The sequence below is a fragment of the Carica papaya genome, chromosome 5 (assembly GCF_054855325.1).
Source record: "Carica papaya isolate Zhongbai chromosome 5, ASM5485532v1, whole genome shotgun sequence".
In the NCBI taxonomy this organism is placed as follows: Eukaryota; Viridiplantae; Streptophyta; class Magnoliopsida; order Brassicales; family Caricaceae; genus Carica; species Carica papaya.
The window spans coordinates 4,595,865-4,620,009 of NC_142313.1; the positions used below are offsets into that span (position 1 = coordinate 4,595,865).

General features: G+C 33.7%; 1 protein-coding gene across 1 annotated transcript in view; it reads right to left on the reverse strand.

Moving 5' to 3' along the window:
• Nucleotides 1–11,959: 11,959 nt before the first annotated feature.
• DUF6 (agenet domain protein) overlaps nucleotides 11,960–24,145 on the reverse strand; it is a 29,149-nt gene continuing 16,963 nt past the window's right edge. The window contains exons 8-9 of the mRNA XM_088220371.1: nucleotides 13,005–13,157; nucleotides 11,960–12,923 (exon numbers count right to left, since the gene is read on the reverse strand). Coding sequence (XP_088076497.1) covers nucleotides 12,232–12,923; nucleotides 13,005–13,157 — 845 coding nt within the window. The 3' untranslated portion in view covers nucleotides 11,960–12,231. The remainder of the gene's footprint in view (nucleotides 12,924–13,004; nucleotides 13,158–24,145) is intronic.

The following is a 24,145-nucleotide window of genomic DNA, read 5'->3' on the forward strand; positions in this document are numbered from 1 at the left end:
TATAATTCATTGTATAATCTTCATTCTTACACAACCTTTATTGTAATAAATACTCTATATTTTAGTTGTCCTACCATTCATATATATATATATATATATATATTCTCTCTTTTAAAAATAATATTATAAACTTCATAATAAAATAAAGTAAAAGTGATATTTACTATATTACGAACAGTATGATATATTAATTAGAATTAGTTAAAATTGGATTTAACCTTTTTGAGGCAAATCATATTGTGTTATGGATAGGCAAATCATATTGTGTTTTATAAAAAAAAAATAATTAGAATATATTTACTTAAATTATAAGGATTCAATTTTAAGTAAAATAATTTAATTTTATTAATTATAACATAATCGTAAAAGTATTATATCTCTTAAATATAAAATATAAATATATATATATGAGATTTTAAGTTTTTTTCTTATATTACAAAATAAAAACATAAAATAATAACTTTAATCTCAAAGTTTAGCTTCAAAAATATTTTTTTATATCATCGCTCACTCTGCAGCAGTATCTTCGATATTTGGAGAGTGCTAGAGAGGTGAGATAAAATATATTAATAAGAGAGATTATAAAATTACAACATAATATATGCAAATTATTTTCACACAACAAAAGCATGTACTATATACTTTTTTAAAAAATATATATATACGAATTAAAAAACAAATGCACAAATTAGAAAATAAATTCACAATTACTTCATTGTATATTTCATTATTATTATGGCAGGTTAACCAGTTACCATATATTATGCTTAGATACACATACTTATCATTGGTTCCCTATGTACTCGAACACAGAATGACATACATAAGTACCTTGAAACACTGCTACTCCCCGAACATAAAATAGTTAGGGTACACAGATTATACTATTTTTTCATACATTCGAATACAGAATAGTTATGTATGGGTACACACTTATTACTTTAATAATACACTCAAATACAGAATGGTCATGTATGGCTATATTGAAGCCTAGTATGATGCATGTACTTTCGGAATAACTTCTTTCCATAATGAGTGATACACACATATCAAAATTACATATCAATCACACATATCAAAACCACATATTAAAACATATTCACAATTATTTCATTGTATACCTCATCATTATTATGGAAGGTCAATAAGTTATCATATATTATGTTTAGACACACATACTTATTACTGGTTTCTCATGTACCTAAACACGAAACGACATACATGAGTACCTTGAAACAATGACAAACCCCGAATACAAAAACAATTATGCCAAACAGATCAGACTGTTTTTTCATAACTCGAATAAAGAATGGTATCTATGACCACATTAAAGTATAATATAATGCATGTGCTTTTAAAACAACTCATTTCTATAATGAGTTATGCACACATATCGAAATCATTTTTCGAAAACACAAAACGAAATAACATTATATCAAAATAAAACTTTAACAAATATTTACTTAGCAAATACGAAATACAAATTAAAAACTAATACATTTTATACTGACAGTATGTAAAATACTTCATATTTCCGTATGTCACTTCATTTAAAAATTGTCATATTTTATTATATCACTTTATTTAAAATGTTACTATTTTCACATGTCATTTCATATAAAAAAAATTTATTTTTTGTTATGTTACTTTATTTAAAAGGCTCCTACCATTTATTTTTGTGTCTCTTCATGCTTATTTTAACTTTTTTTTATCATTATCCATCATTTTTTCTTTTGACTCTAAATTATGTTCTTAATCTTATTATATAGTTTCAAACACATATGAAGACTAAATTAAATATATCAAACATAAAAAATTAACTTGATAGTATTTTTGAGCTATTACATATTGACTAGTATAAATAATATAATTTATACTAGTAAAAATTAATTTAAATTGAACATAGAACTTAAATAATAAAATAATTATTAAAAATTAAAAATTGAAACAAAAAATACTATTATGAGATGAAAATATCAATAATATTCATTGTAGGAAACTAAAATGTCTTTTTAAGTTTTTAAAAGTAAATATCAAGAAAAATATGATGATTTTATTACAGTTGTTTAATAATAAAATGGTATAAGTTATATAATTAAATTTAAAGACCAAAAAAATAATTGAATAATAATATTTTGTCTTTGAATAAGAAAAAAATTGAATATGAAAATAATGGTAGTAAAAACCAAGAAAATAAAATCATTTTACATTTAATTTGTTTAAATTAATTGAATAGCACTTCTATTTGTTAAGAACAAAATATTTATATAAACTAATATTTCAAAGAAAAAATTGAATACACCAATAATTTAAAAATAATTTTATCACTGAAAAAATAAATAAAAGTGTTATGATTTGAATCAAGGAATCATCTTCCTATTTAAATTAAATGCTATTAGTTATTATTATATTTATTTTAATTTTCTTAAAGTTGCACCAAATTTTTTATATAAACTAATGTTGTTAGTATCCAATTAAATTGATAGTAAACATTTTAAATAATAAAAATCTTTTTAAAATATGTATTTTAATAAAAAAAATATTTATCTTAATATTTCCTTAGATATTGTATGTATATATATATCTATATACATATAAAGAAGCTTGGATGAGCTTAATAATGTTTAAATGCATTCAACTACTATGAAGATGCAACAGGAGATGTTTTTATTTATGAATAGACTTTTGTCTTCTATTACATAATGATTATAATTTTCAAAAGGTTGGTAAAAATGATAAAAAAATCAATAAAGTAATTTTTTTTTTAAAAGTAAATTTATTTAACTTAAAAATGTTAATTTCATGCTTACCTTTAAGTTCCCAAATACCACTTACGAAGAAAAGAATCAAGTTAACAATATATCATACATTCTAAAAGACCAACAGTAATCAAACATTACTTTTTTACTTACTTACCGATGCCGCTGGGGGTTCATAGGGTTTTCTACTACATGTGAACTAAGTATCCATTTTATTAATCAACCAGCCATTCTCATACTCCGTTCAGTAATGGGCGTCCAACATATAGTCGCCTCAATACCCTATTTGATTTGAGCGTAATCAAAACAATTGTCAACCCTTTCCGATATGAGACTTCTCAGTCCGTTCGACTAAGGATAACGTCCACAGTAGGGTTACCCTATGTACCAGATCCGTACACCTTTTTTCAAGTTACCTGGTAAAACCTTTAGTTGAATAATATTACCTTACACATACATGTCCACATTACGATTTAGCCACAAAACACATTCAATATTTTTATTTCATGATTATAGGACAATAAGATAATCATTTAATAGACGATATAAACTAACACTCAATAATATGAGAAAACATAATTAAGACATTCATTTAAAACCAAATTAATGGACAAAGATGAAAATGGTTGAGTAACCAATAGACAATAAGACAATTAAAATCAATAAATTAAAGTACACGATGTAACAGTGAGCAAACAAAACAGTATAGAAATAAATAGGCAACACAGGTAACTAGGAACAATTATACACTAACCAGTTATTGGCTTCATCGGTAACCTATATTTAATTAATCAAGGGATCATCAACATTTAAAATTTTTCATTTATTATTTATTAGACTTTAATTTAACTATAAGGGGAGAAAGGATGAGAGATTTTTACCTGAGTTGGTATTTGAAATATCGTTTTTTTCACAGTACTTCATAATGGTTCCTAGTTCCTGAATTTCTTGGATTTTTTTTGCGAAAACTAAAAATACGCGTTAATTATCATAGAAATATGCGAAAAATGGTCAAAAGGGGGTTAAAATTCTCCTGTGGCTGGTTTAGGGTTCAGGCACGGCGACACCTCCATACTTTGGTGCCGGTTCTGCCGTCTACAACCACGCCTCCTCTCAGTCAGGCCGGTTTTGACCGGTCTTATCCGAAAACCTACGAAATTCGAGATTAAGTGGCTTCTGTTGGGGGAAAAAGGAAAAAATCGACACTTATAGGCAGTTTGGGATTTTCAGTGCAGCGGCTCTGTCATTCCTCCCTCGTGATCGTGGTTTTTCTTCGATTGCCCTACACTAGAAACACGTTAGGAAATCAATAGTCAAAAAATAAAAGGGAATTCGTGCTCATTAAAGGAATTTTGGGTTTCAGGTGCAGCGGCTCAGCCGATTTCTGCTCTTCGTTTCCGACTTCTCATTTGGTTTTTCAGCACCGATAAGGGTTTGAGGTAGCTTAAAATCGAAAAATAAATTGAAAGGGAAGAAAAAACTCACATTTCGGTGTCGGTGAGAGTTTCGGTGAGGCGGTGACAGTGGCCGACTTCTCTTTCGACTGCCTTTCTTCTTCTTCTCCAGTGAACTGGTTGCGGCTAGGGTTAGAGTTTTGATGGAAGATGAGTTTAAATACTTCTCCTCATTCGATTCGGACCGTCCATTTGAGGCTACATGGCCCAATCTCCACTGTCCGATCTATCCTATTTGAGAAACAAATTAGAGTCATCCGATCGAAGGTACGTGGACCGTTCGATCGCGCCTGAAGGAGAAACAGATCTAGGTCGTTCGTGCGGACGGGAGTAAATCCGGACCGTTGGATCGATTGGCACGCAGATTGCCCTATGTACTAGATCCGTACACCTTTTTTTCAAGTTACCTAGTAAGCCCTTTAGTTGAATAATATTACCTTACACATACATGTCCACATTACTATTTAGCCACAAAACACATTCAATATTTTTATTTCATGATTACAGGACAATAAGATAATCATTTAATAGACGATATAAACTAACACACAATAATATGAGAAAACATAATTAAAACATTCATTTAAAACCAAATTAATGGATAAGGATGAAAATGGTTGAGTAACCAATAGACAATAAGACAATTAAAATCAATAAATTAAAGTACACGATGTAACAGTGAGCAAACAAAACAATATAGAAATAAATAGGCAACACAGGTAACTAGGAACAATTATACACTAACCAGTTATTGGCTTCATCGGTAACCTATATTTAATTAATCAAGGGGTCACCAACATTTAAAATTTTTCATTTATTATTTATTAGACTTTAATTTAACTATAAGAGGAGAAAGGGTGAGATATTTTTACATGAGTTGGTGTTTGAAATATCGTTTTTTTCACAGTACTTCATAATGGTTCCTAGTTCCCGAATTTCTTAGATTTTTTTTTTGTGAAAACTAAAAATACGCGTCAATTATAATAGAAATATGCGAAAAATGGTCAAAAGGGGGTTAAAATTATCCCGTGGCTAGTTTAAGGTTCAGGCACGGCGACACCTCCGTACTTTGGTGCCGGTTCCGCCGTCTACAACTACGCCTCCTCTCACTCAGGCCGGTTTTGACTGGTCTTATGCAAAAACCTGTGAAATTCGAGATTAAGTGGCTTCTGTGGGGGAAAAAGGAAAAAATCGACACTTATAGGCAGTTTGGGATTTTCAGTGCGGCGGCTCCGTCATTCCTCCCTCGCGATCGTGGTTTTCCTTCGATTGCCCTACACCAGAAACACGTTAGGAAATCAATAGTCAAAAAATAAAAGGGAATTCGTGCTCATTAAAGGAATTTTGGGTTTCAGGTGCAGCGGCTCAGCCGATTTCTGCTCTTCGTTTCCGACTTCTCATTTGGTTTTTCAGCACCGATAAGGGTTTGAGGTAGCTTAAAATCGAAAAATAAATTGAAAAATAAGAAAAAACTCACCTTTCAGTGTCGGCGAGAGTTTCGGTGAGGCGGTGACGGTGGCCGACTTCTCTTTCGACTGCCTTTCTTCTTCTTCTTCTCTAGTGAACTGGTTGCGGCTAGGGTTAGAGTTTTGATGGAAGATGAGTTTAAATACTTCTCCTCCTTCGATTCGGACCGTCCATTTGAGGCTGCATGGCCCAATCTCCACTGTCCGATCTATCCTATTTGAGAAACGAATTAGAGTCATCTGATCGAAGGTACGTGGACCGTTCGATCGCGCCTGAAGGAGAAACAGATCTAGGTTGTTCGTGCGGACGGGAGTGAATCCGGACCGTTGGATCGGTTGGCACGCGGATTGCTCGCTTGGCTTCCTACGCGGACGCGTATCCGCGTGTCTGCCACGCGGCGCTTGGCGACTAGTCGTGCTGCGACGTGGCGGTCCTACGTGACCATTTTTTTTTATTTTTGCAGTTTTGCCCCGCTTTTTTAATTTTTGTTTCGAATAGTTCATTTTTTATTTTCAGTTCGGCAATGATATACACTCAAAATGTATATTTTTTCAAAAATTCTAAGAAAAATTAAAATTAAAAATTTTAAAATTATTATTAATATAAATTTAATCATTCTGAATTTAAATCCTGAGTTTGGGGTGTTACAATCAATTAATACATTATATATTTTTACTTTAAAAAATTGTTATTTTAAAAAAAAAAAACTATTTAGAGTTGTATAAATAATAGATACCGCATAATTAAGTTATTATTATTAATATTAAAAAAAAAAAAAAGAATTTGAGTAGAAGAAATTTAAAAAGTTAGATGGGGGCACGTGGCAAATGTTGAGGCATTTAACGTTGTTGTTCAATGCAAGGTGAGGACGACGGACCTTTCAAGTCTGCTTTCAAAATGAAGGCAACGGTCATTTACTGCCATTACCAAATATATTTAATGTTCTTTGTTTTGACTTATTATATTAATTGACAATACTTTCAAATTATTAAAATATATTACACTTTTTTTTTTTTTTAGGTTTTTTTTGTTGACAACATATATATATATATATATATTTATTTATATGTAAATATATTTCACATGCAAGTTCGAAGACAATATGCTACAATATGTAAATATATATATATATATATTTTTTTTTGGGTAATTAATTTCTTCTCACTAATTTTTTTAGACTGCTTTCAGAAATTCAAGGGTCGGTCAACTAATTAATTAGAAAACTGGTGCTAGTTGATATTAATTTTTCACGTAAGATTGTTGGGTCAACAAGTCGTGAGGATTATAACCCTAATCATATTTAAGCATTTTTAGATGAATGATAATTAACAATTAATTTAGATCTTAAATTTGATTATTAACAATTAATTAGTCGCGATAATTTTCATTTAGGGAAATATATATATATATATATTTTACAAAGTAAAAGGGTGAGATAATTAGATGCATGCACATGAGCCATAATGAGAATTTTACAACATTATTATGTCAAAGTAATAATCTCGTGTAAAAAAAAAAGTTTTTTTTTTTTAAAAAAGAATCCAATATTTCTATCTTCCTATTTTATTTATTTCTTACTGGGTTTTAAGCTCTATTTGACATTTTCATATTTGAAAAACATATATATATATATATAATACATACATGGTTAAATTATATATATAAATATATAATGTATGTTGGTGGGTGGGTGTTTTTTAGTAAAATATAAAATTACTGAATTAATTACTAAAAATTAATTTAGTAAAATATAAAATTTAAATTTATATCTTTAAGTTTTAAAATGACATAATATTTTTATTATAAGAAGACATACGATTTGGGGTTCAATTAAACTAAAGTTGTTCGTCCGATGATGGTAATAAATGAGATTTAGGCAAGTGGGCTTCCCTGCCTGGTTCGGAGTTGACCGCCAAGCAGTAAGAGTTGACCTCCAAGGACTGGTTGGGTGGAAGTTGCAATCCATACATGTACATATATATATATATATATATATATATATACATACATACATTAATTTGTCAAATTAATAATGTAATCTCTCCGTACGTACTTTTTACTGTAGATCGTAATACGATAACTAATAATAGTAGTAATAATAATGGTAATGGTAATCATAAGAGTTAAAGAAGTATTATTTACATATATATATATATATATAAAATATTAGATAAATTTTTTAATATGTTGTAACTGTATAAATTAAAAGAATTTATTAATTTTATAATATTCTTTTTATTATAAATATAATAAATTTATTTACGTTTAATCTAATTTAATAATTATAATGTTATTAATATACTAAGTAATTAATTTTATTAAATCAAATTTTATAAATTAGTTACTAATATTATATATATATATTTATAAAGTGATTAAATTTATAACCCTTAATAAACTTTTAACTAATAAGATTCAAATAAAATATAAAAATTCTAACAGTTAAAAATTGTATTATTGGTAGATAAATATTATATTTTTATATTTATTCATCGTAACTAATAAAAAAACTAGTATTTTAATTTTTTAATAAAAAATTAATTGTAATCAAATAAATATTAATAGAGTGAATTTATAATTTAAATGCGAAAGCGAATAATAATGTTAAAATTTATATTTCTTACATAATAAATTGAATTATCTAATAAGATTACATGAATATTCCTACTATAGTGACTCGTAAAAAGAATAAAATAAATAATTTAAAATAAATATATAAATGTCGTAGGGTAACACCTTCACTGGCTCTTGAAAAGGTCCGGGAAATAAACTACTCACAGCCTTCTTATTGATCGGGATTTGGATCATGATCCTCTTGATCTAAAATAATTAATAGAAGGATGGACTACACTAGTCCAGTAAGAATATCACGCTAATAACTAATACAGAAAATAAAAGGTTGGTAAAAGTTACAAAACAGTTAATGGAGTCCTTAATTTAAATAAATTCATTTATCATGAAGAAAACTGTTTATTCTATACTTACCATTACGAGTTTTTCAAAAATCAACCCATGAAGATCAATATCCATACAACTTTTTAGTTTCACGCACAAGTGAACAAGGAACGACAATTTTCCTTTCTTACCTGATTACTGGTACTCCTGGAGGTCCATAGGAATGTCCCTCTACGTGTGAACCAAATATATAAATTTATCAATTAACTGACTATCCCCATACCTCGTTCAGTAATGAGCGCCAAATATTTCATCGCTTCGATACTCCGTCCGATATGAAGGTGAACCATATCTCCCAAACCCTTTCGGTATGGGACTTTTCAGTCCTGTTCGACTGAGATAACATTCACGGTAGAGTTTTTTATGTATCGGGCCCGTCCGTCATTTTTCAAGATACCTAGTAAACCTTTCACATAAAGATCTCCATCAACAAAACAAACACCAAGCGCATACCAACATCTCATATCATATTCACAAATTAATTAAACGATAGTTATGTAAACAATACAACTTTATACCTTAATAACCAAAAAACTTACTCAGTACCTTTATTTTCAACTCAGTCAATCAAATAAGAATTTCAATTAAGCAATCAATAATGAGAAAGCAATTAACTGTGATAATTTAAGTCATACGGTAGAAAAATAAGCAATTTAGGTAGTACAAGAAAGTAAATAGCCATATAGACAAGTTTAGGACAATCATACATTGACTAATTTTCTGTCTCCACTAGTGCCCTATAATTATTATTAAGGTTTTTTTAATTTTTACAAAGCACACAATTATCAATTATTAAGCCTTCATTTACCGTAACAGGGAATGGAGTGAGAGATCCTTACTCGAATAAGTGTTTTGAGATATCGTCTTGTCTACTACGCCACCTAACGAGTCTCGGATTTCTTGAATTTTTCTGCGAGAATTCAAAACACTCGTTACGCAACTAAAAATACCTCAAAAACTCCAAATGTGTGTCAAAAACCCTTTCTGGCCAATTTTAAGGTTTCGGCACGGCGGCGGTTCGCCTCGACCTGCCCAGTTTTGGCCGATTTTTGTCAATTTTACACGTACTCCTATAAAAAATATGTTAGGGGACCTTAGTTGGACACAAATAACAAATAAACCAGACCTATCGGAGGGAGAATCTCTGAGTGGGGTGGCTTCACTGGTTTTCTTTCGCGGCTGGAGTTTCTTCTTTGGCTAACCTGCACAAAAAAAGACGGTGAACACAATGGTCAAAAAACGGGAATGGGCTCATCGGAGAAGGTTTTGGGTTTCGACCGCGACGGCTTCGTCGGGCTTTGCCAGTAGTTTTCGGCTCACCCGTCTTCCCTTTTGCTTCGATATGGCCATGGGGAGACTTAGAATCGAATTCTGAGCGAGTATGAGAGAATTTTACCTTTTTTTGGTGGTTGGCGATGGATTCGATGTGGCGGCGGCCGGGAGTCAGTCTCCTTTTTCGGCGGCTGGCCTTTCTTATTCGACGAGAGCAAGGCGGTTAGGATTAGGATTCCCCTGCAACACGATGTTTATATACTCATCTCGCATTGATTTGGTCCATCGATTCACGTCGACGTGGAGTGAGGAGAGTTGTCCGATCTTTACTTGTTTAGACTGATTGCGCAGGCGAATTCAAGTCATTCATTACGATTGATCTTATCTGTCCAATCGCACCTAAGAAAAAAACGAATATGAGTTGTTCACGCGCGTGGGAACGAACTTGGGCCTTAGGATCGCTAGGCATGCGGATTGCCCGCGTGGCGCTAGTGCGACGGTGCGAGCGTGTTTTGACATGCAGCGTGCTCCGATTTTTCAGGATTGCTGAATGAGCCGTCTCACGTGGTCGAATTTTTGCTTTTTGCACTTTGACTCTTTGTTTTCAATTTTTCTTTTAAAAACATCTTTGTAACTCAAATTTTCACCAATTTTTTTTAAAATTACTTTCATTTACATCCATAACCTATTTTTTTCTCAAATAATTAATAAAATTAAATTAAAATAATATTGTTAATTATTTTCATCGCACGAAAATTGATGCCGGACTAAATTTTGGATCCGAATGTTACATAAAGAAGGATAAATTACATAACAAATTTTAATACAGTACAAAAAAGCTAGTTCACTTTTTGAAATTAATTAAAAAATTATATACTTTACAAGTTATTACAAATTATTGAATAATTTTTGTTATATCAATGATTAATTTATTTAGCTTATCAAAGATTAAAAAAAAAAAAAAAATTCCATAAATTGTCATATAAAATAAGACCTCATGGAGGTTCTTGATAGCAAGTATCATGTGCTTCTTCTTTTCACTGTGTGTAAACGTGGGTTAAAGAAGCTAGATGGAAATAAGTAGAAATTTATATATATATATATATATATAATAAGCTGGGTGATTTTTGTGATTATGTTTCCTTGTATTGATTGATTTGTACTTTTATTGTTGAACAAATAAAGAAGGATTGCTCATCAATTGCTTCTTAAGAGGTCCAATAAATTAAATGTCTCTTTTGAAGTAGTTGGAAAAAAGTCTTAAATCTTGTACTTGAAATTCCATCTCATTAGAGTTTTAATCAGGTTAAAAAATGTTTAAAAAGCATAAATGATAATTTAAATTAGATTCTGTTTGAATCATTACTACCATATACTTCATAGATCAAAACCAGTGTTTAAAACAATCTTAAGAAAGCCTAATTATCTAATAATAACTAATAAACCCACTTCTCCTTCCAAAATTTTCCACCACCAAAAGTTTATCATTCTTGTCTAAACAGATTCTTAGGTTACCTACCATCTGCTCGTATTATTGAATATACCAACCAAATTAAACAATGTCAGAATATATATATATATATATATATATATATACTGTGTGGTCCGATAAAATTACTATAAATAACTCTCAAGGGTAATGAAAATAAAATCTCCTATACGTTGGGGAACAGTTACTTTGTATTGATGACTTAATTTTGATTCTTGAATATATTATTGCAGAAACAAAATTCTAAATGCATTGAACCACTGTGGGGAAAGTAGGTTTTTCAAATCATCCAAAGAAAAGTTTTAATTTTTTTAAAAAATAGAAAAGGGTCATGCCCTTAAATTTGATGCATCCAAGAAATTAAATGGAAAACGATGTAGCATTGCCTAATTGCATAATTGCCTTACCATCCCAAAATGTAGAAATTCAGTGACCAACTAGGGCAATTACTATACTTATCAACACCCACCAAACAAAACAAAACTCCATACTAGATTAACCCTCCACACTACATTTATCAAAATTTTCTCTTTAAAAAAAAAAAAAACTGGGAAACAAGAGAATTCAAATTTGAATCCAATTTTCTTAAATTTTGTAACTACTGGATCCAGTCCTACAATTCTTGAAGGGTGTCAATGATGACACAAGTACTTCTGATTTTCAAAACAAGGCTTTCATTTTCAAGAACATCTATCAATTGATGAAATATACAAGAAGACGATTCTGAGGCCGAACACAACTGATGCTACATATAGCAGAAGATCAGACCTAGAATATTGCCGATATAATTGCATTTTACTAGTAAATGAAATAAAATTAATACTTATCTTCTTAACTACTTCCAAGGGGCAGTAGCTGCTTCTCGAAACTCAGATTTTGCATTCTCAGTCTGTTTGTTAAGATCATCAACCTGTAACCGCAGCCTCCCAATCACAAGATTCTCAGCTTCCTTCTTTGATTTTAAAACTGCATGTTGATTCTCTAATTCATTAATCTTTTTTCTAATGTCTTCCATCTCTTCATCAAATTCTGTTATTTTGTTTGTATGCACCTCTATCTCCTTTTCGGCCTCTTTTGACTCATCAAGGAGTTGTCCTTCCCCATCTTTAATAGACAGCAGTTCATTTACACGATTTCTCGGAACTGTAACATCGAATCCATGCTTCTCTAGGTCAAGAAGACTTTCCAGAATGCTGTAAAATACACTCTTAGAATCTTCCAACTGCAACATGGAAATCTTCTCAAACAGACCGGCAAATGTTACCATAATGCCAATAGCTGATCCTTCACGATACTCTTCCTTGCTTTTACTCAAAGGACGGAAATGTGGCCTCTGGGGAAGTAGTTGAAAAATTTCCATAGATTCAATGGTTTCCCAAATAGGTGATTGTTTCACAAAAGATAATGTTTGATGCTCGTTAGAGACATCACTCTCTTTGCCAGCAAGTACAGAACCCTCCATCACAAGATTGACTTGTTTCTCTCTCGCCTCATTCCATTCATTGATAGTCCGGCCAGATAAAATTCCTAGACAGATATACCCAACTCAGAAAAAATAGATAACAAATTATAAAATCAGGAAAGTATTAATAGGACCAATTAAATTACTTGACTCTTCGACATTCGAGGAATGAATTCCTCCAATCCATTTTGACAGAGGTTGATCATCCTCAGCTATGTTGTTTGGCACTCGAGTAAATGCCCTTTCAACTTCCCAAGCATTGTTTTCAACAGTTGTATCCACCTTTTGTCTGCATGAGACTTCAAAAAAAAAAAAAAAAAAAGGGGAAAATGATATCTCAGTTCCACAAATACAAGTTAAGTTTGACCATAACTTTTGAAAAAGAAAATGATAAGTTCTGCTTAGCTACAAGCTGTAAAAACAAAAAAACTGAAAAGGTGTCTGACTCAGCTTAAAATATAGGAACTCATAAATTATTGACTTTATAAGCCCTTCAACTGTCTATAAGCTGCAAATCTCTTCAAATAATTTGATGAATTGTTTTGGTAATTTGATGAATCCTTTTCAAATACAAGCTCTCAGTTTTGTTAAAATGAGAAAACAAATTGATTACTTTGTTGTGTTTAAAATAATAGAAACTGAAATTCAAATTTTTATAATTATTTGGAACTATTATAAACATTTCCTCAAGCTAAGCTACTCTTAGAGGGCTTATAAGCGCTCTCTCAAAGCTACCCCCTAGCGACCTTAAAATATGATGGTACATCTTTGGTCTAACTTCTAATTTGTGCTTCTGCAGTAAAACAGCAGAAGCTTGGACAAAACCCAAAACCATGAGCACTTTTAATTAAATGCAGAAGTCATTTCTGGCTAAGAGATAAAATATGATACCAAAAACTGAAAAACAAATGCTAATTAGCTATTAATTGTGCTATACTTAATGAATAATATTTCTTAATGAGTATATTTACTAATTTTACTTTTTACTAATTTATTAGTTTGATATTTTACAATAAAAAATATTCATAAGTCTCGCTGATAATTTAATATCATCAAGATATTTATAAAAAAATTATTTTTAACCATTCCCTTTAATCTGAAGCATGTCACCAGCCTTCTAGAATGATGTTAAAGAATTTGCTCACAAACACCAAAATCTTCATTTTTGCCAATCAGGTACAGTTGAGGGAAACAAGTAACAAGAAAAAGAGATATGAGAAAATCCTGTGATGTTGAGGACTTTCTCTCTTTAACTTTCTCCATTGAAAATCACTTTATTTGGAGAACCTTTTGATGCATAATAATTAATTCCTAAAATATGGGCATATTTCAATAATCAGAAATATGAGACAGAACAAATAAAAGTATATAACATTTTGGAATGTTATCTAAAAGGAATAGGAAGATTTAATTTCTTTTATTTTTTAAAATAAAAAATATAAAATGTATTCATTAGTTACAAGCACTAAGGGAGTATCAACCGGTATACAAAAGATATTTACAGGTAAATAAAGACTTCGATGAGGTTATCAAAATTCTCCATAGTGTATAAGTAATTACCTATAACCAAAAAACCCAAAAGTTAATACCACTATCTCTAACCCTATCAAACTCCCTCATCCTCCCCATCAAAAGTCCTTCTACTTCTTTCATTCCATACAAGCCAAAAAGTTGTAAGAGGAATGAGATCTACATGTTTTTCCATGCCCAAATATCATCTCTTAGACTCCCCACTATTACCCAGCTGAAGACCAAAATTCCATATACCATGCACCATAACTTAGACACTAAGGGGCACCAAGTAAAGTACGATCACGTCTCCTAAGCCCTCTTATATAGCTAGCACTCATTTACCAAAATTTTGCCCATTTAATCAACTTATCGATGGTCAAAATATTCCCACAACCTGCTTCCCAAGCAGAGAAAGCGATTCTAGGAGTGTTTACTTTCAATATCTGCCATGATGGGAATTTACCATCCACAACATCATTCTTAACCAAATGTTTATAGAAAGACCCAACCGTAAATAACCCATTCTGATTGAGTGTCCAAATTGGTTAATCATCACTCTCCACCAGAACCACAGAAGACAAAGCTTCCAAAAGGTATTCATACTCACAAACTTCCCAATCATTCAGATTCCTTAAAAACTCCACACGCCACTCTCTCCCACCCCAATCACTCTAGACACTTCCTTCACTTAAATTATTTTTGTGCCTTGTGATTGTACAATGTGATTCCTCACCTAGCATGGATTCGTCCAAAAGCTAATTTTCTTCCTATTATCCGCCCCTATCTAATACACTTTTGAAAATTTGTTCTCCTCATACAATTCTTTTCCACACATCTACCTCGTACGGTCTTGAGACACTTCTAGGAAAACAATCCCTTTCCATTTTACCAAACTTAGCTCCAATAACTCTGCATAAAAAAAAGTCTCATTCTTTATAAACCTCTAAATCCGCTTATCCTCTAGCTCCTTATTCAATTTAATTATTGATTTCAGCCCCAACCCTCCTTGATGCGAGGGTCTTTTGAGAACATCCCATGCCAACAAGTGATATCTCCTTCGTTCCTCCAAATTACCTCATAGAAATTGGCATTGAATTACTTCTAGTTTCTTTGCAATTTTCGCCAGAAATATTAAAAGAGATATATAACACACAGGCAAGTCAGAAAGCATGCTTTTGATAAGAGTGAGGTGCCTCCTTTGGATAGCAAATTCCTCTTCCAGCCTGCCAACCTTTTCTCGAAGTTGGCCACAATTGGGTCTCATATCCTCACATCTTCATATTTTGCTCCCAAGGGCATACCCAAGTATTTGATAGAAAGCTTTTTTTACCTTACATCCCAAAAGTTTAGCCAATCTTTCCACATCTATCCCTCCATCCTATCTCATAATTTCAAATTTGGCAAGATAAATCTTAAGGCTCGATACTGCTTGAAAACACAATAAAACACATCTTATATTAACCAAAGCGTTCATATCCGGTTCATAGAAAACTAACGTATCATCAAGAAAGAAAAGAGTGATCTCCTCCACTTGCTTAACGGTGTCTACCTTTAGACCTCTCAGTAAACCCTTTTTCTTTAGTTCTCACCATCAACATGTTTAAAGCTTCATAACAACAATGAACAGTAAATGAGATAAATAGATCTTCTTGTCTAAGTTCCCTTGTAGTCCCAGAAGAAACGATGGTCCACCATTCACTAATACTGCAAAGGAAATCATTGTGATGCAAGTCTTAACCCATTTATGCCATCTCCTCCAAAACCCAATTTCATCAAATATATAATTGATAAATCCCCAGCTAACATGGTCACACAATTTCTCCATATCAAGCTTGCAAAGGATTCTGTCTCTTTTTTTTTCTTTTTGATATAAAAGTAATAAATGTAATAAGAAAGGGCACCAAAAGGGTACGACCCATGTACAAAAGTATTATATATCTAAGAGAATATCGATAATAGCTCCAATGTCGTTGAAAGATAATAAGTTATAACAATTAAAAATGGAGCCAAAACAATGTAACTATCTATTCTTAATATTTACAATAGTATTTTCTTTGTCATTAAAAGCGCTATTGTTTTTCTTTCCAAATAGTCCAAAAAATAGTAAGAGGGATAAGGCCATAAACATGATTGCTTGAGTTTAAACCTTTCCAAACCAAGAGTTCATCGTGAACAGATCCAGTCACAACCCAAGTAAAACCAATCAAATTAAAGACCATGGACCAAAAATTTGAGGCAAAGGGACACCAAAGAAGAATGTGATTGCATCTCTCGGCGTCACACTTGCAAAGAAAATGTCTGTTAACCATAATTTTTCCTCTTTTCATCAAGTTATCTAAGGTCAAAATTTTCTCTTTACTGGCTTTCCAAGCAAAAAAAGCAATTCTGGGAGGAGCACCGGTCTTCCAGATAGATTTGAAGGGAAACAGAGAGAAGGATTCAGTCTCTTTTATAATATAATAGTTCATCCACAACTTCATTTTCTACCAAAGCTACGTCCGTGATTTGTCTTCATTCCCCAAACACATTCTGGCGTTCACCTATCACCTCCCCCAACATTTTTGCCATCCATTTAGCTAATACCTTCACAATGAGCTTGTGTACATTTCTATTAAACTGATAGACTTGAAATCCTTGATGTTAGTCGCCCTCTCCACTTTTAGAATTAAAACAAAGAAGTTTGAATTTAGATATTCCACGAACATCCTTGTCTCATGAAAATCTTTAAAGGTTTCTAGAATATCTTCCTTCATCAAATGCCAAAACTTTTGTATAAAATTCGGTGCTTTATACTTGTTACAGTGCATAAATTCTTCATAAATTTCCTCCTTTGGAAATTCTCGTTCTAACACCTCGTGGCTTTTAACACCTAGGGTTCTAAAATTAATCCCATCCAAAAGAGGTATACACTCAAATTCTCATAGAACAAGCTGGAAAAGAAGTCTTTAACTTCCTGCCTCAATTGCTCATTACCTTTCACCACTCTATCCTAAATCACCATGTGTTTCACATAATTGATCCTTCTGTAGTGACTAGTTATATAATGAAAGAATTTTGTGTTTCTATAATCCTTTTTTATCCATTTGGCCCTTATTTTTGTCTCCATGAGATCTCTTCCCGCTGTAGATTGCAAGCGAAATTTGTTTCACTGATTCCCTTCTAACCCGTTCCTCAATAGACAACCCTACGTCACCCTCTTTTTTATCAGGAAACCTAATCTCCTACAACGTAGCTTTGACATTCTCCTCCTCCTTCCCCTCCTGTACTCTATTCAACTACGTAATAGCCTTCTTCACAACTTTCATCTTTTGTGCTAATCTGTAGCTTGCCTTGCCATGCACCATGACATCTCTCCACCACTCTTCCACTTTTTTTGCAGAAACTATTAACCTTCAGCCATTTTTGCACAAATATGTAAGGACATGGAGCCCACTTGATACTATCCACCACCAAATAGATAGGAAAATGATCATAAATAACCCTTGACATTCTGGCAAATTCTTAGAACTTCATAGTTGTGTAAGACCAAAACTAAGAACATGTCAATACGCGACTATGCAGTATTAAATCTTTTATTGGACCAACAAGTTAAGTCTATCCAAAATCTCTTTAAATTCCTCAGTACAGACCCCCAAAAAATGATCACCCAACCTTTCTTCTACGCTCAAAACCATATTAAAATCTCTCCCTACCATCTATGGAAAATCCCATTTCATTTTACACTCATCCAGATCCTTCCACAACAAGCTTCTCTCTCTTCCTTCACCCTAATGGTAGACCCAATAAACACCTATCTTTTACCACTACTGTAAATCTCGAACAACCATGATACAAAGCTCTCCCTCAATTACTCCCAAACAATTAAAAGTCATATCCTTCTATAAAACTAAAATCCCTCAATATGCTCCCCTCGTCAATAAACCACACCACCTAATTTCTTTTGTCTTCAATAAACTCCTAGCAACCCAATCTTGACATTCCTCCAATTTTCAACCCAGTCTTGACAATCCTCCAATTTAGTTTCCTGTAAACAGATGACCTCTAACTCTCATATGCTCATTTATCCTTGGATAACGTATTTTTTCTTATGATAATTTATTCCCCTAATATTCCAGGATATAATGCATTCCTACATCAATTAGTTATCATCCATATTCCCCTCCCCCTTCTTTCTTCCATGCCTTGGGTTGTCATAGTTAACACTGAATTGCAATCTACACAGCTCCTTGGATCCCTCCATACCTTGTTTGCTTTTCTTCTTTGTTTTATGCTCCACTCTCCTTATCATTTCCCTCCTACCCTCAAACAACTCCATTGCCTTATCCTTCAAACCTTCGAACAAGACTCCCAACATACAGCTTGTCCTTCAAATATTTTGCAAGCACAACCTCATTTCCATGTGGCATATAGCGCAACACATCATTGACTTTGCCCCACCCTCACCAACATTCATCCTCTTCTCAGGCTCCAGCTGTGTCGCCGTTTCTCTGTTTTTCCAAGATAACATCCACTTCCTCCCAGCCACCCCAAAGACCGCCATCATCATGCGCCATCCTCCAGCCTCCTCACCTTTAGGAATGAAAATCCTCATGTTCCTTCCTAACACCAAATATAATTTGTGCATGTTTCCCTTCCAATTATGTCCCTAGAATTTGCCTCTCTTATCCCAATAAAACTCTTGTATACTATCCATCAACCATTTCACCTCTTTTTCCCAAACAGTAATCGGCATTCGAAAGCCCTTGTCGTTCTCACTCAAGCTCAAACCTACTATTCTTCCTCCTTCACCACCACGTCGAAGGATTTATTCTCAATCACCAAAAAACCCTAATTGTTTCCAATCATTCTCTTTCAAAACCTATCACTGGTCACCATGGGTGGTTTGATTAACTACCCCAACGGATGATGTGAGTGTTTGATCTATCACTGCTCACCATCGTCTCTCTCAATCATCTCATCGTCTCTCTCTTAGTCTCTTTATCGTCTCTCAGTATAATGTTCTTAGGAAGATTTCATTTTTTCTTCTAAATTTTGAAAAGTTTTACAATAAAGAAAAGTAGAGAGATTTATTTTTCGTTTTTCTAAATTTTCTATTTCCCTGGTTATTTCTACTTAACCTATTTTTCTATTTATAAAATTTCTTAGATTTCCTATTTTTGACATATCTGGTGTGTATAAATAATGTACACAGCTTCATTATTAGGTAGACTATTTAAGATTACTATTCAAATATTAAGATTTTTTTTTTAAGATAAAAGTGAGTAAATATATTTAAAAAGGCATCAAGGGAGTGCCGTCCATGTACAAAAATGATTTTACATATCAATGTGCATATCTACAATTGCTCCAATATCATCAAGATATTTTAAATTGACTCAAAAAGACAGAGAAAAAATAATGTAACCATCTATCTTTAATATTTACAGAAGAGTCTTCTTTACCCTCAAAAACCCTATTGTTTCTTTCCTTCCAAACAACCCAAACAATAGAAAGTAGAATATGGTGGGCTACTGGATTATCCGGGAATAGACCTTCTCAAGCCAAAAGCTCCTTGCTGATGGATCCCCCAATGACCCAATTAATCCCCATCAAGCTGTAGACCAAAGTCCATAAATTGTAGGAGAATGGGCACCAAAAGAGGAGATGAATACAACTCTCAGCCCCCTACTTGCATAGGAAGCGATGGTTAACCAATGTCATCCCTCTTCTCATCTAATTATCTATAATTGAAATTCTCTTCCTGGCTGCCTCCCATGCCAAAAAAGCTTATCTAGGTGGAGCCCGAGTCTTCCAAATGGCTTTGTAGGGAAAAAGACTTATGTCAGGATCATTTTCATTAGTTAGTTTTCTGTAGAATGAGCTAACAGAGAATCTGCCACTTCGACCCAAATTCCATCTGATGATATCTTCCCCCTTCATTAGTTTAACATTTGTCATCAGATACAAAAAAATTTCATATTCCTCCAATTCCCAGTCATTGAGATGTATGTTGACTGTAATCACACACTGGCCCATATCATTGAAAGGATCACATACCCTCAAGTTTTTATTCTGGGCAATGGTATACACATTGGGATATTTAGACCATAAACTTTCTGCACTGCGCCAAGAGTCTTGCCAGAAATTTATTTTTTTGAAAGAAAAAGTATAGAAACTATATTAGCGAAGTACTAAAAAAGAGGGGGTACAAGTTAGTTAGTATATCAATAACATCCCCAAAAATCCTCAGCCTTAATGATATCATGGTCTAACATAAGAAAACTGAAATAGTTAAACCATCTCTCTCTTAGTTTACTAATATTATTTACAACTCCCTCAAAAGCTCTTTAAGTTCCTTTCTTTCCATATGATCCAAAATATGGATAGGGGAATGAGTCCCACAATTCCTGTTTTTAGTCCAACACCTTCCGATGCCCAAACCTCATCCTCAATCGAACCAGCAGGTACCCAACAGATGCCAAGCAAACCATTCACCAAGCTCCACAGTTCAAAAGCAATAAGACATCTGAGCAGAAGGTGGCAACAGTCTTCCTCTTCCTTAAGACACATGAAACATCCATTCACCAGAATAAAACCCCTAGTCTTCAGTTTATCCAAGGTTAATATGCTTTCCCAACAAGCCTCCCAGGCGAAGAATGCCATTCTAGGGGGTGCAGAATTTTTCCAAATGAATTTGCTAGAAAAATAGGGGGAGTTATTTAGCATATACCCCATCAACTTGCAATAGTAAGAGCTAATAGAAAACTCCCCACTTTTGCTCCCCCTCCATAGCACCTGATCCGAATCGCTGCCCATTTGACTCCTCCACTTCACAGTCATTCAAATTTCTGCTCACATTAACTGCCCAAACACATCTATTATTCACTCACGAATAGGCCTCTTCCACCAGCATATCTTTGGCTTGTGCTATCGCGAAAATTCTAACCATGGATCATGCCAGAATCTAGTGTCATTCCCTCTTCCCACTTTCCAAGTCAGGTTCTCCTTGAATCCAGGCCATGACCTCTCCTGTCCACCCTGCCCACACCCGTTAATGCACAACTCTGCCACCAAGCCATAATCACCATTCTCCACATTCTTCCTTCTTCTCTCAAGAATCTCCACAACCATTTACCTTACAAAGCTTTATTGAATTCCACCAATGATTGTATTCCCAAACCACCCGCATGAGTGGGTTTCTTCACATCATCCCACTTAACTAGATGAAACTTCTTGCTACCCTATCCATCGCCCCAAAGGAATCGATATTGAATGGACTCCAACCTTTTTGTAATATTTACCGGGATGGTTAAAGTTGTGAGATAGTTAACGGATAAATTTGCAAAGGTGCTCTTTATTAAAGTGAGTCTGCCCCCTTTAGACGAGAAATTCCTCTTCCATCCCGCAAGTCTAGCCTCAAACAGATCAATCACCGGTTCCCAAGTTTTCTTCTCCTTATACTTAGCACCAAGCAGAATTCCAAGGTACTTGATAGGGAGTTTTGCTGTTTTGCACCCTAACACCCTTGCAAGAAAGCAAACATCACCTTTATCTCCAAGTTTGACAAGTTCAGACTTATCAAGGTTGATGTTGAGCCCTGAAACACCTTAAAAACATAGAAGGATGCATTTTAAATGAAGGAGAAATCACTTTTCTGGTTGGCAAAACAGCAAGGTGTCATCGGCAAAAAATAAATGAGAAATTTTTATCGCTTCATCACCTCTGCCAATCTCCACTCCTCTGATAAGCTGAAGCTGTTTTTCCCTTAATATCATTCCATTTAACGCCTCCATAACAATGATGAATAACAGTGGGGGCAATGGATCCCCTTGTCTCAAACCCCGAGAACCCGTAAAAAATTTGGATGCCCTCCATTTATCAATACAGCAAACAAAGTAGTTCTCATGCAAGTACACATCCAACCCCTCCATTTATCCCCAAAGCCCATCCTACACAGCAAGTGATGCACAAAATTCCAGCAAACGTGATCATACACATTTTCCATATCCAACTTACATACTAATCCTTCTTCTTTGTTCATTGTAAGACCATCTAAAATTTCATTAGTCACGAGAATAGCATCTTGAATTTACCTTCCAGCTACAAAGGCATGTTGGCACTCACCAATGATTTTATTTAAAACTTCAGTAAGTCTATGCGTCAACACTTTCGCAATGATCTTGTAGACGCACCCTACCGAGTTTATAGGTTTGAAATCTCGAATATTATTCGCCCCTTTCTTTTTTGTAATCAACACTAAAAAATTAGAATTTAAAGCTCTAACGAACTTCCCATTCGCATGGAACTCATGAAAAACATCCATAATATCCTCCTTTAAAACGTACCAAAAGGATTTAATGAAGTTCAAGTTGAAACCATTCGGACCCGGAGCCTTATCCCCATCACAAGATTTCAGTGCAAAAAAGACCTCATTAACAACCTTTCAAACTCTGTCTACTACTCCCCTCAATTCTCTTGAAATTCAAACCACCCAACTGCGATCTAATAGAGAACTCTTCCTCATACAGGCCCATAAAATGTGTTCTGCCAGCCTCTCTCATGCTTTCATTGCCATTGTATTTAACCCCATCCACCCACATCTCCTCAACAAAATTACATCTTCTGTGATGACTTGCAAAGATGTGAAAATATTTAGAATTCCTGTCTCCCTCTTTCAACCACCTCTCCCTAGGTTTCTGCTTCCAGGCGAGTGTCTCCATTTTAGCTTTCCGGGCCAACAACAATTTTATTCCGTCTCTCGGGTTATTTCATCAATCTGCAGACCCACCCTACCCTCCTTAGAGTCCAGGTCCCCCAATTCAGAAAATAATAAGTTCACCTCCTCACCTTCCTTCCTAATCTCCTCTTTCGCCCATACCTTGATATCTTTCTTTAATAATCTTAATTTACACGCCACTTTATAACTTGCCGTGCCCTCCACCTCATAGTTACTCCATCTATCTTCAACCAATCGTCGAAAATTGACATCATGTAACCACCGATTGTCTAAATAGAATGGAATGGGGCCCCATTGAATACCATCCAAACTTAAGCAGATTGGAAAGTGATATGAGATGGGCCTTTGAAGTGTCTTTTGAGGCAAACCTGCAAGCTGAGAGAGAAAATCAGAAGAGATTAAGAACCTGTCTACCCGAGAGCAAGACAGATTGGTCCTCGTCCATGAACTGCCAATTAGTGGGAGGTCAACCAGATCTAGCTCCTACATCGTATCTCTAAACTCCCCAGCCACAAAATCCAGAAAAGACTCATTGGTCCTCTCCTTCCTCCTCAACACAATGTTAAAATCCCCCCCAACAATCCACTTGCCTCCCCACTTCCTTTTGCATACCTTCAATTTCTTCCAAAGTAATTTTCTTTCCTCCTTGTTACCTTTGCAATATACCCCTGTATGCATCCATTTTTCCCCACTTTGCCCTCATTTGAATGTGCAAGAAATAGAAAAAGCCGCCCCCGTACCACATTAATAAATCAACATTCCACATCACCGCTATCCCTCCAACAAGTCCAAGAGAAGAGATGAAATGGACGCCCACATTTTTCATTTTCTAGAGGTTTTTGATCATTTGAGCATCGCAAGATTTAAGTTTGGTTTCCTGCAGGCAAACGACCTCCGGTTTCCACCTCCCCAAAAAACCTTTGATAACATTTCTTTTCTTCATCTCATTGATTCCTCTAACGTTCCAAGAAATAACTTTGTTTATCATCAAAAAAACAAATTTGTTCCCTTCCTCTTCCCTTCCCTTGCCCTTCCTCTTACCATCATAGTTGACCGAAC